Here is a 13,599-nt window from a genome sequence, read left to right on the forward strand (position 1 = left end):
TTCTAAGCCCCGGAACCTCAGTTGGCACACATCATGTCTGGCTACAGGGGCCTTCTCGTCACCAGTCCTACGACAACAACACGGTTTAAGAGCCCTTTCATCCCCCCTGCTCTGAATGCTTCTGTAGATACTTGTCTTCGTCTAGTTGACCAGCATGCGTCCTCTCTTTTTGTTCCTGATGAGGTTCAGAATTGTTTATTAGAGCCTGTCACTTTGTGAGCGGGCCAGCTTTACGCTCCCTATCCAAAGACGACAGTTGAAGCTCGCATCCGCTACAAGACCATGGTGCTTGCCTACGGAGCTGTGAGGGGAACGGCACCTCAGTACCTCCAGGCTCTGATCAGGCCCTACACCCAAACAAGGGCACTGAGTTCATCCACCTCTGGCCTGCTCGCCTCCCTACCACTGAGGAAGTACAGTTCCCGCTCAGCCCAGTCAAAACTGTTCGCTGCTCTGGCCCCCAATGGTGGAACAAACTCCCTCACGACGCCAGGACAGCGGAGTCAATCACCACCTTCCGGAGACACCTGAAACCCCACCTCTTTAAGGAATACCTAGGATAGGATAAAGTAATCCTTCTCACCCCCCTTTAAGATTTAGATGCACTATTGTAAAGTGACTGTTCCACTGGATGTCATAAGGTGAATGCACAAATTTGTAAGTCGCTCTGGATAAGAGCGTCTGCTAAATGACTTAAATGTAAATGTTAAATGTGTGGTTATCAAACCCGCAAATAAAGGGGCGCAACTGTTTTAAAAAAAGGAATCATGTCGAGGAGAAACACTGAATCAATTAAGCAACATGGACTTGAGTTCCCCTTGAGTTGTGATCCTACCGCCAAGTTCTTGGGTGAATACCAAAGTTATTTTGGACAAAGCCATCCCACAGAAAGTGAGTCTAACTTTGTTACAGTAACACGTTCTCTGACCTCAATTTTATACAATTCAAAATATTCACAAGAGTTGCCAAGAACCTGTTCCCAGACGTCACATTGCTGCTGGCAATGTCTCCATGTTAGGATTATCACATCAAGCCGGCTGTTACCTTCATATTTAAAGGATACAACGGTCTTCCTTAACTGAACTCTGTACAAGGCATTGCTGACTCAGACATTGTATGCACAATGTCTGAGTCAATAATGCCTTGGTATCGCTGACTCAGAAAATGGGCGGTGGTAGCTTCGAGGTTAGAGAAGCGGACCAGCACCCAGAGAGTTGCCTGTTCAAATCCCACTACTGAAGAAATCTGTCCGGAGTGAGGTGGCAACCAGAGGGTTGCTGGCATCAATGTCTCAAGTGCCATCTACCGCCGATGTTCCCTTGAGCAAGCAACTTAACCCCTCCAATAGACTGACCTCTTTCCCCCCCCATGGGTTTGATACTATTAGTTATTTCATGTAAAAGAGAGACGAACAGGTGCCCCCTACTGACTTTTTATGTGAACTGGCTCAAAAACGACTACGTTTGAGAATGATTTCCAAATCCAGTCACAGCGCACTGCGATGGGGTCCCCATTCATACCGAATTACGCACATTTGTTTATAGGGAAGCTTGAAGAAGATTTTGTTTTTAATGGTAATTCGTTTTTACCCCCTTTTGAAATATTGGTTCAAAACCTGCCCTTTCTAATGATCAACCTACTGTATTTGTGTCTACTTATTCCCCCATCTCTCAGGCTGTTAAATATTCCATTAAAAAGCATTGGTATGGTCCTCCCAAGTGGTGCAGCGGTCTAAGGCTTAGAGGTGTCACTACAGACCCGGGTTCAATCCCAGGCTGTGTCACAACGGGCCGTGATTTGGAGTCCCACAGTGCGGCACACAATTGGCCCAGCATCGTCCGGGTTTGGCCAGGGGGAGCTTTGCTTGGCTCATAGCGCCCTATCGACTCCGGTCATCAGTCGAACAGTGCTTCCCCCGACACATTGGAGCAGCTGGCTTCCGGGTTAAGCGGGCGGGTTTGGCGGGTCATGTTTCGGAGCACGTATGACTCGACCTTTGCCTCGCGAGCCCGTTGGGGAGTTGCAGCGATGAGACAAGATCGAAATTGGGGAGAAAAAGGGGGTTAAATACAGATAAATAAAATTTAAAAAATGCAAAAGCATCGGCATGTCCTGTCTACGGACCCCTCTGTGGGCCAGGCTTTTCAGAATATCCCTCGATTTGCTTTCAAGCGTGCTAGAAACCTGAGGGAGAGACTGGTAAGAGCAGATGAATATGTACCCTCTCAGAATGTTTGATCTATCCTCCCCTCGGGCAACTTTCCACGTCATAATTGTGTGAACCGTTAATGCATTTACATTACATTTACATTACATTTAAGTCATTTAGCAGACGCTCTTATCCAGAGCGACTTACAAATTGGTGCATTCACCTTATGACATCCAGTGGGACAGTCACTTAACAATAGAGCATCTAAAACTTAGGGGGGGTGGGGTGAGAGGGATTACTTAACCTATCCTAGGTATTCCTTAAAGAGGTGGGGTTTCAGGTGTCTCCGGAAGGTGGTGATTGACTCCGCTGTCCTGGCGTCGTGAGGGAGTTTGTTCCACCATTGGGGGGCCAGGGCATTGGTTTTGACTGGGCTGAGCGGGAGCTGTACTTCCTCAGTGGTAGGGAGGCGAGCAGGCCAGAGGTGGATGAACGCAGTGCCCTTGTTTGGGTGTAGGGCCTGATCAGAGCCTGGAGGTACTGAGGTGCCGTTCCCCTCACAGCTCCGTAGGCAAGCACCATGGTCTTGTAGCGGATGCGAGCTTCAACTGGAAGCCAGTGGAGAGAACGGAGGAGCGGGGTGACGTGAGAGAACTTGGGAAGGTTGAACACCAGACGGGCTGCGGCGTTCTGGATGAGTTGAAGGGGTTTAATGGCACAGGCAGGGAGCCCAGCCAACAGCGAGTTGCAGTAATCCAGACGGGAGATGACAAGTGCCTGGATTAGGACCTGTGCCGCTTCCTGAGTGAGGCAGGGTCGTACTCTGCGGATGTTGTAGAGCATGAACCTACAGGAACGGGCCACCGCCTTGATGTTAGTTGAGAACGACAGGGTGTTGTCCAGGATCACGCCAAGGTTCTTGGCGCTCTGGGAGGAGGACACAATGGAGTTGTCAACCGTGATGGCGAGATCATGGAACGGGCAGTCCTTCCCGGGAGGAAGAGCAGCTCCGTCTTGCCGAGGTTCAGCTTGAGGTGGTGAGCCGTCATCCACACTGATATGTCTGCCAGACATGCAGAGATGCGATCGCCACCTGGTCATCAGAAGGGGGAAAGGAGAAGATTAATTGTGTGTCGTCTGCATAGCAATGATAAGAGAGACCATGTGAGGTTATGACAGAGCCAAGTGACTTGGTGTATAGCGAGAATAGGAGAGGGCCAAGAACAGAGCCCTGGGGGACACCAGTGGTGAGAGCGCGTGGTGAGGAGACAGATTCTCGCCACGCCACCTGGTAGGAGCGACCTGTCAGGTAGGACGCAATCCAAGCGTGGGCCGCGCCGGAGATGCCCAACTCGGAGAGGGTGGAGAGGAGGATCTGATGGTTCACAGTATCGAAGGCAGCCGATAGATCTAGAAGGATGAGAGCAGAGGAGAGAGAGTTAGCTTTAGCAGTGCGGAGCGCCTCCGTGATACAGAGGAGAGCAGTCTCAGTTGAATGACTAGTCTTGAAACCTGACTGATTTGGATCAAGAAGGTCATTCAGAGAGAGATAGCGGGAGAGCTGGCCAAGGACGGCACGTTCAAGAGTTTTGGAGAGAAAAGAAAGAAGGGATACTGGTCTGTAATTGTTGACATCGGAGGGATCGAGTGTAGGTTTTTTCAGAAGGGTGCAACTCTCGCTCTCTTGAAGACGGAAGGGACGTAGCCAACGGTCAGGGATGAGTTGATGAGCGAGGTGAGGTAAGGGAGAAGGTCTCCGGAAATGGTCTGGAGAAGAGAGGAGGGGATAGGGTCAAGCGGGCAGGTTGTTGGGCGGCCGGCCGTCACAAGAAACATCTGGAGAGAGAGGGGAGAAAGAGGTCAGAGCACAGGGTAGGGCAGTGTGAGCAGAACCAGCGGTGTCATTTGACTTAGCAAACGAGGATCGGATGTCGTCGACCTTCTTTTCAAAATGGTTGACGAAGTCATCTGCAGAGAGGGAGGAGGGGGAGGGGGCGGAGGATTCAGGAGGGAGGAGAAGGTGGCAAAGAGCTTCCTAGGGTTAGAGGCAGATGCTTGGAATTTAGCGTGGTAGAAAGTGGCTTTAGCAGCAGAGACAGAGGAGGAAAATGTAGAGAGGAGGGAGTGAAAGGATGCCAGGTCCGCAGGGAGGCGAGTTTTCCTCCATTTCCGCTCGGCTGCCCGGAGCCCTGTTCTGTGAGCTCGCAATGAGTCATCGAGCCACGGAGCGGGAGGGGAGGACCGAGCCGGCCTGGAGGATAGGGGACATAGAGAGTCAAGGGATGCAGAGAGGGAGGAGAGGAGGGTTGAGGAGGCAGAATCAGGAGATAGGTGGGAGAAGGTTTGAGCGGAGGGAAGAGATGATAGGATGGAAGAGGAGAGAGTAGCGGGGGAGAGAGAGCGAAGGTTGGGACGGCGCGATACCATCCGAGTAGGGGCAGTGTGGGAGGAGTTGGATGAGAGCGAGAGGGAAAAGGATACAAGGCAGTGGTCGGAGACTTGGAGGGGAGTTGCAATGAGGTTAGTGGAAGAACAGCATCTAGTAAAGATGAGGTCGAGCGTATTGCCTGCCTTGTGAGTAGGGGGGGAAGGTGAGAGGGTGAGGTCAAAAGAAGAGGAGAGGAGTGGAAAGCAATGCGATGATAAAGGGTCATTTCTTCCTTCATCCTCATACGGGAAAGAAAATGTAAGCCAGGGATAGAATTTCCTGGAGAATGAAATGTTTTAGTCGACTGATAATAACTACAACTAAGCGAAGGATGAAATGGCTAAAAATGTGACTAAGAATAAAAAGGTATTTTAAGACTAAAATCTACAATACTGTAGATGCCAAAACGAACCACAGGAAATATCAATGTATTGTTATAAATATAGTCAATTCAAATCCAAATACTTGTCAGCCATGGAGAACTTGTTGGCCTGCTGTTTGTAGCTGCAGGTCAGTTCGTTCTGGATGCGGGAAACCAGGTCGTCATCGACGTTGTGCTGTATGGCCCGCTGTACCACGTCTAGCCACCAGGGGGATCGTAGATTGACCTGGCATAGAGAACAGCGATGACAGGAGACAGTAATGTTTAGGTTAAGGGGCTCCAAATCTTGGAACCCAGAACCAAATCTTGCGTACACTAGCTTGCTATTCGACTTGATTCAGGAGACCCGACACAGCTGGAAATGGAAAGAGCAGATTCAACCCCCTCCCCACTACAGAACCACTACAAATCTACTGGTTAAAATCCCCACCTCCACCTCAAGCGCTGCTTCAATTTGTCAAAACAAGCAGTGGCACTGTGCACAAAAGGGTCTCTTACTTTGCGTTTGAGCTCCTTGATGTTCTGCAGTACAGGCTGTAGATTCTGGTAGGCCTCAGACACCTCAGCGTTGTGTTTGGTCATGTAGTGCTGCCTCAGCTGCTCTGCCTATGTAGATAACACACATAACAGAGGGACAGATATACATTTTCTACGAGCATTTGCGCACAATTGTATAACTGGAAAGACATGATAGTACACAGGTAGACCGAATCCTAGGAAAGTGAAAGACATTTCAATTTCTTTGGCCGCGTCATAGAAACACAACGCGGAGACCGGGGTCAGGGAGGAACCAAACACACGACACCATCATCAGCGGGTGTTTCACCTCCTCTTTCAGCCGGTCGTCTCTCAGAGTGGGCGGTATCCCAGGGTGCTTTGCGTTCAGCAGCTCCATTAGGTTGTGTGTGGCATGAAGCCTCTGTTTATAAAAACACAGAAACAAAAAGACGAAAATGCAAACGAGAGAGTTAATCTGAGCAGAAAGGTTGCAAATCTGATGTTGAATAGGTTTTGACAGTCCAGTCTAGCCTTTAGATGCCTGCTGCGTGGCTGTAGTGCATACCTGCAGGGAATCAGTCTTCAGTCGTCCTTTGTGTTCCTCCGAAGACCTCAGGACATCTCTGTACATTTCCACTGCCTCACCAAACTCATCTACAGGTGGCGATACCGACAACAACAACAACAGCAGCCCTCGTTAAAGCCACACCGCTCCGTGTTATACAGCACTTTCATGCGTCATGCTACCGCACACAGCACGAGCATAAAGGACGCTCATTATTATAGGGACAAGCACAGATCAATGATGTCACAGTCTCCCAGGTCAGTTTCCCATGGGAAAGAAATGAGGAGACAGAACCACTGGAGAGAGGTAGCGAGGAGGAGTTTTGTTGTCTACCTCTGATGATGTGGATGCCTGCCAGGCCGTTGAGGGCGCACACCAATTGTCTGTGAACCTCTTCACACTCCACTCGACATTTCTTCTGCAGGGACTTGAGCAGCTCCTCCATCGTCATGGTGCTGTTTTAGGGGCATTGGGTCATAAGGATCCGTTAGTCACTAACGTCATTGCAATCTACACAAAACCAAACCGCAGCACCAGAGACTGAAACGCACTTTAGGCATTATTGACCAACAAAACCAAACAGCGCCACGGAAACACATTGTAGGAATGACCTCACCAACTGGCAAACAGAACCAAACAAAACAGCATCGCACTAGAAACCCAGACAAACTGTAGGGCTTTATCTATCAACCAACGTGAGGCCATAGATACCATTTATCTCTATGTGTGACGCCATCCAATTACCAGCTAGTAATTTGGGCTCTGTGTGAACCAACTGATACATAAGAAAGAACAATTCATTCGCCAAAGACAGCATGACCAGACAATAGCCTTTCTGTTGGCCACTCAACCCCACTTTACACAGTGAATGGGGCCTTGTAACACAGTAAAGGTTAAAAAAGAAAAGAAAACTGCACAATTAGGTCCAAAAATTTACACAATTATACAATTTCAAGTGCAAATCTTCTTTTCCCCCCTACTAGAACAGTAACAGTGTCAGGCTCATCTGTCAAGCTCATCATACCAACATCTTCTCGATGAGATATATATTTTATATCTTTAAACCTTTACCTCTTCTGGAAGGGCAGGAACTCTCCCCTGACAGCCTGCGGGTGGCAGCAGGCTTGACGGAGTCTGAGCAGGGGGTACAGGATGGTGTTGACCGTGCGTCTGTCCAGGCTGCCCAGCTTCAGGCTCCAGTCCTGGATCTTTCTCAGCTTAACCAGAACGTCCTGGGAACACACCTCATGCTGCCGGTGGTAGAAGTGACCCTCCACTGGAGAGAACTGCAGCCAGTGGACTTCTTCTGTCTGAGGGGGAATCTGAATCTGGAAAACAGTGAAAAGTGATACTTGTGAATCTAAAAAGGCTAAACTTACTTTACACCATTAAACCAGGTAAGCTATTAGAAACACATTCTATTTCACAATAACTTCTTTATTTCACCTTTATTTAACCAGGTAGGCTGGTTGAGAACAAGTTCTCATTTGCAACTGCGACCTGGCCAAGATAAAGCATAGCAGTATGAACAGACAACACATAGTTACACATGGAGTAAACAGTTAACAAGTCAATAACACAGTAGGAAAAAATGGGGAGTCTATATACATTGTGTGCAAAAGGCATGAGGAGGTAGGCGAATAATGACAATTTTGCAGATTAACACTGGAGTGATAAATGATCAGATGGTCATGTACAGGTAGAGATATTGGTGTGCAAAAGAGCAGAAAAGTAAATAAATAAAAACAGTATGGGGATGACATAGGTAAAAATGGGTGGGCTATTTACCGATAGACTATGTACAGCTGCAGCGATCGGTTAGCTGCTCAGATAGCAGATGTTTGAAGTTGGTGAGGGAGATAAATCTCCAACTTCAGCGATTTTTGCAATTCGTTCCAGTCACAGGCAGCAGAGAACTGGAACGAAAGGCCGCCAAATGAGGTGTTGGCTTTAGGGATGATCAATGAGATACACCTGCTGGAGCGCGTGCTACGGATGGGTGTTGCCATCGTGACCAATGAACTGAGATAAGGCGGAGCTTTACCTAGCATGGACTTGTAGATGACCTGGAGCCAGTGGGTCTGGCGACGAATATGTAGCGAGGGCCAGCCGACTAGAGCATACAAGTCGCAGTGGTGGGTGGTATAAGGTGCTTTAGTGACAAAACGGATGGCACTGTGATAAACTGCATCCAGTTTGCTGAGTAGAGAGTGTTGGAAGCAATTTTGTAAATGACATCGCCGAAGTTGAGGATCGGTAGGATAGTCAGTTTTACTAGGGTAAGTTTGGCGGAGTGAGTGAAGGAGGCTTTGTTGCGGAATAGAAAGCCGACTCTTGATTTGATTTTCGATTGGAGATGTTTGATATGAGTCTGGAAGGAGAGTTTACAGTCTAGCCAGACACCTAGGTACTTATAGATGTCCACATATTCAAGGTCGGAACCATCCAGGGTGGTGATGCTGGTCAAGCGTGCGGGTGCAGGCAGCGAACGGTTGAAAAGCATGCATTTGGTTTTACTAGCGTTTAAGAGCAGTTGGAGGCTACGGAAGGAGTGTTGTATGGCATTGAAGCTCGTTTGGAGGTTAGATAGCACAGTGTCCAAGGACGGGACGGAAGTATATAGAATGGTGTCGTCTGCGTAGAGGTGGATCAGAGAATCACCCGCAGCAAGAGCAACATCATTGATATATACAGAGAAAAGAGTCGGCCCGAGGATTGAACCCTGTGGCACCCCCATAGAGACTGCCAGAGGACCGGACAGCATGCCCTCCGATTTGACACACTGAACTCTGTCTGCAAAGTAATTGGTGAACCAGGCAAGGCAGTCATCCGAAAAACCGAGGCTACTGAGTCTGCCGATAAGAATATGGTGATTGACAGAGTCGAAAGCCTTGGCAAGGTCGATGAAGACTGCTGCACAGTACTGTCTTTTATCGATGGTGGTTATGATATCGTTTAGTACCTTGAGCGTGGCTGAGGTGCACCCGTGACCGGCTCAGAAACCAGATTGCAGAGCGGAGAAGGTACGGTGGGATTCGAGATGGTCAGTGACCTGTTTGTTGACTTGGCTTTCGAAGACCTTAGATAGGCAGGGCAGGATGGAGGCAGGGCAGGATGGATATAGGTCTGTAACAGTTTGGGTCCAGGGTGTCTCCCCCTTTGAAGAGGGCGATGACTGCGGCAGCTTTCCAATCCTTGGGGATCTCAGACGATATGAAAGAGAGGTTGAACAGGCTGGTAATAGGGGTTGCGACAATGGCGGCGGATAGTTTCAGAAATAGAGGGTCCAGATTGTCAAGCCCAGCTAATTTGTACGGGTCCAGGTTTTGCAGCTCTTTCAGAACATCTGCTATCTGGATTTGGGTAAAGGAGAACCTGGAGAGGCTTGGGCGAGTAGCTGCGGGGGAGGGGGGGTGGAGCTGTTGGAGTAGCCAGGCGGAAGGTATGGCCAGCCGTTGAGAAATGCTTGTTGACGTTTTCGATAATCATGGATTTATCGGTGGTGACCGTGTTACCTAGCCTCAGTGCAGTGGGCAGCTGGGAGGAGGTGCTCTTGTTCTCCGTGGACTTAAGTGTCCCAGAACTTTTTGGAGTTGGAGCTACAGGATGCAAACTTCTGCCTGAAGAAGCTGGCCTTAGCTTTCCTGACTGACTGCGTGTATTGGTTCCTGATTTCCCTGAACAGTTGCATATCGCGGGGACTATTCAACGCTATTGCAGTCCGCCACAGGATGTTTTTGTGCTGGTCGAGGGCAGTCAGGTCTGGAGTGAACCAAGGGCTATATCTGTTCTTAGTTCTGCATTTTTTGAACGGAGCATGCTTATCTAAAATGGTGAGGAAGTTACTTTGAAAGAATGACCAGGCATCCTCAACTGACGGGATGAGGTCAATGTCCTTCCAGGATACCCGGGCCAGGTCGATTAGAAAGGCCTGCTCACAGAAGTGTTTTAGGGAGCATTTGACAGTGATGAGGGGTGGTCGTTTGACTGCGGCTCCGTAGGGGATACAGGCAATGAGGCAGTGATCGCTGAGATCCTGGTTGAAGACAGCGGAGGTGTATTTGGAGGGCCAGTTGGTCAGGATGATGTCTATGAGGGTGCCCTTGGTTTACAAATTTAGGGTTGTACCTGGTGGGTTCCTTGATGCTTTGTGTGAGATTGAGGGCATCTAGCTTAGATTGTAGGACTGCCGGGGTGTTAAGCATATCCCAGTTTAGGTCACCTAACAGAACAAACTCTGAAGCTAGATGTGGGGCGATCAATTCACAAATGGTGTCCAGGGCACAGCTGGGAGCCGAGGGGGGTCGGTAGCAGGCGGCAACAGTGAGAGACTTATTTCTGGAGAGAGTAATTTTCAAAATTAGTAGTTCGAACTGTTTGGGTATGGACCTGGAAAGTATGACATTACTTTGCAGGCTATCTCTGCAGTAGACTGCAACTCCTCCCCCTTTGGCAGTTCTATCTTGACGGAAGATGTTATAGTTGGGTATTGAAATCTCAGAATTTTTGGTGGCCTTCCTGAGCCAGGATTCAGACACGGCAAGGACATCAGGGTTAGCAGAGTGTGCTAAAGCAGTGAGTAAAACAAACTTAGGGAGGAGGCTTCTGATGTTGACATGCATGAAACCAAGGCTTTTTCGATCACAGAAGTCAACAAATGAGGGTGCCTGGGGACATGCAGGGCCTGGGTTTACCTCCACATCACCCGCGGAACAGAGGAGGAGTAGTATGAGGGTGCGGCTAAAGGCTATCAAAACTGGTCGCCTAGAGCGTTGGGGACAGAGAATAAAAGGAGCAGATTTCTGGGCATGGTAGAATATATTCAGGGCATAATGCGCAGACAGGAGTATGGTGGGGTGCGGGTACATCGGAGGTAAGCCCAGGCACTGGGTGATGATGAGAGAGGTTGTATCTCTGGACATGCTGGTTGTAATGGGTGAGGTCACCGCATGTGTGGGAGGTGGGACAAAGGAGGCATCAGGGGTATGAAGAGTGGAACTAGGGGCCCCGTTGTAAACTAAAACAATGATAACTAACCTGAACAACAGTATACAAGGCATATTGACATTTGAGAGAGACATACAGCGAGGCATACAGTAATCACAGGTGTTGAATTGGGAGAGCTAGCTAAAACAGTAGCTAAAACAGTAGGTGAGACAACAACAGCTAATCAGCTAGCACAACAACAGCAGGTAAAATGGCGTTGACTAGGCAGGGAGGGTCGGATTAACTACACACAGAGCCTGAGTGCGGCTGGGGCCGACAGATAAAACATAAACGAGCAGAATGGAGTACCGTGAATAATGGACAGTCCAGCATGCATCAGCTATGTAGCCAAGTGATCAGTGTCCAGGGGGCAGCGGTGGATGGGGCAGGGAAGCTGGACTGGCGAGTGTTATCCAGGTTTTAAAAAACTGTCTGGCTGTGCAAAAGGTAAAAGCCGCTAGCAGTGGCTAACAATAGCTTGTAGCTAGTTAGCTGGTTAGCTTATGGAGGTTCTTGAGTGTGTTCTAAAAATTAAAAATAATAGCGATTCAGTATCACATTGGGTGAGGCAGGTTACCGGAAGGTATAAACAAATTAAAAATCGGAAAGAGATAGAAAGTAAATATGGGTCCAGTGAGTGTTTGGGACGCAGCGATTCAGACGGTTAGCAGGCCTGTGCTAACAAGCTAACAGTTAGTAGGCCGGGGCTTAACAAGGTAGCAGTTAGCGGACCAGGGCTAAACAAGGTAGCAGTTAGTGGACCGGGGCTAAACAAACTAGCAGTTAGCAGGCCGAATTAGCAAGCAAGGAGATCGCAAGGGCTAGAAAGTTAGCCTTTGGGGCACGTCGCGATGGGGTGAGTCTGTTTATTCCTCTTCATGCGGTGACGTCGATAGACCGGTCGTGGGTCCGGATATTGTAGCCCAGGAGTATGCTTCGGTGGTAGCACAGGAGCTCTGGCCGGGCTAGCTTCAAGCTAAGTGGGTGGAAACGCTAGTCAGGAGTTATCATCCGGGGTTGCGGTTAGCTAGATAGCTAGTTGTGAAGAATCCAGCTGAAAATGTTCCGTTTGCGGTGGGAATCCGGTGGGAATCCGGAGATGAAAAATAATAGGTCCGTTATGCTCTGGTTAGAGTCGCGTTGTTCGAACTGGTGAGAGCTTTCCGAGCTAAAGGTTAGCTGATGACCGGTTAGCTGAAAACCGCTAGCAATGGTTTGCTGACTGATAGCTGGTAGCTAGCTGGCTAGCTTCAGTTGAGGGGTTCCGGATCCAAAGTAGATATAAATACTTTAGAAAAAATAGCTACATTGGGTGAGGTGGGTTGCAGGAGAGTATTTAGAAGTTGAGGTTTAGCAAAATGTTTTAAAAGATATGCGAAGAAAAATATGTTTAAAAAAAACAATATATACAAGGGACACGACACGACACGACGTCTGACTGCTACGCCATCTTGGATTATCTGATAAGGCACGAGACTAGGTACTTGTTATGTTACGAAGACATTTGTATCATACAAAATGTGTTATTATCCAACTTACCTGATCAATGACATCTTTCTTGGCCGATCGCCACAGCAGCTGACCAATCAGGTTGTAGAGTGGCTCTGTGTTTCCACGGCGATAGGGTCGGTAGAGCAGCTGGTCCCACCAGTACTTAACCCAGTAGGGGTCGACCCCCAAGAACAGAACCAGACCATACAGATCTGTTAGGAACAAAGCAGTCTGTCAGGTTAGGGTTAAGAACAGGACAAGGCAAGACGGATCTGGACAGAACAGAGACAGATCAGTCATGTGAAGACCGGGGAAGCATGATATGGTAACTATTGAAAACTACTGTAGGTATCAATGAATTATAAATTTGAATTTAGAAGTTAACCTTCCAGGCCTCTCTGTACAGGAGTTCCACTGACACACCAGCGGTTGACTGACGAGAGACGCAGAGCCATTTCTGCCGCCTGATGAAGAAAAACAACAATGAACAATCTGTAACAATGGAAACAATAGCATAGATGCTCAAAAGCCCATGGGTAATTAACGAAAATGGTAGGAATACCATCTTTCTTGTTGTTATAACATTTACGGCATCTGAAGAGCACTCCAGTTTCCGACCAGTCTCTCCAACATTGAGGCTACCACCGCCCATAATTATTATTCTCCTTCCGGGCATCTCACCTTGGCAGTGGTGCATTCCACCATCTGGGCCTCGTCCAGACAGATGCGCCACCACTCTACGGCCACTAGGGGGCTGGGAATAGCCATGTACCGCTTCTGGTTGCGAAAGCGCCGGCCGTCCTTACTGTTGCTGTGGGGGATGTCTACGTAGTTGAGCTCCGAGCGCAGCACGTCATAGGTGGTGATGACCACATCCTGCTCAGCCAGCATGTGAGGCTGGATGAAGCCATGCTTCTTCACCCCCTGGTACACCTGGGGACGGTGGGAGGGATGGAGGGAGGATGGAAGGATGAATGGAAGGATGGACCAACGCAGGATGGGTGGACCAACTCGGGTCAATGTCAGCTACTACAAACAGCAGTGTTGGCAGCACTTTCCATCAAGTTATATAACTGTTTAATTACAGATTTATAAATGAA

General features: G+C 48.7%; 1 protein-coding gene across 2 annotated transcripts in view; it reads right to left on the bottom strand.

Annotated features, from left to right (window-relative positions):
• The window catches only part of shprh (SNF2 histone linker PHD RING helicase), a 34,601-nt gene that overhangs the window by 10,688 nt on the left and 10,314 nt on the right, over positions 1-13,599 (bottom strand). For both annotated transcript variants that reach the window (XM_046308207.1, XM_046308206.1), the window contains exons 10-18: positions 13,181-13,432; positions 12,885-12,963; positions 12,548-12,711; positions 7,094-7,350; positions 6,356-6,477; positions 6,023-6,111; positions 5,786-5,878; positions 5,458-5,565; positions 5,043-5,185 (exon numbers count right to left, since the gene is read on the bottom strand). In XM_046308207.1, coding sequence (XP_046164163.1) covers positions 5,043-5,185; positions 5,458-5,565; positions 5,786-5,878; positions 6,023-6,111; positions 6,356-6,477; positions 7,094-7,350; positions 12,548-12,711; positions 12,885-12,963; positions 13,181-13,432 — 1,307 coding nt within the window. The remainder of the gene's footprint in view (positions 1-5,042; positions 5,186-5,457; positions 5,566-5,785; positions 5,879-6,022; positions 6,112-6,355; positions 6,478-7,093; positions 7,351-12,547; positions 12,712-12,884; positions 12,964-13,180; positions 13,433-13,599) is intronic.

This window comes from Oncorhynchus gorbuscha, linkage group LG17, assembly GCF_021184085.1.
Source record: "Oncorhynchus gorbuscha isolate QuinsamMale2020 ecotype Even-year linkage group LG17, OgorEven_v1.0, whole genome shotgun sequence".
NCBI classification, from domain to species: Eukaryota; Metazoa; Chordata; class Actinopteri; order Salmoniformes; family Salmonidae; genus Oncorhynchus; species Oncorhynchus gorbuscha.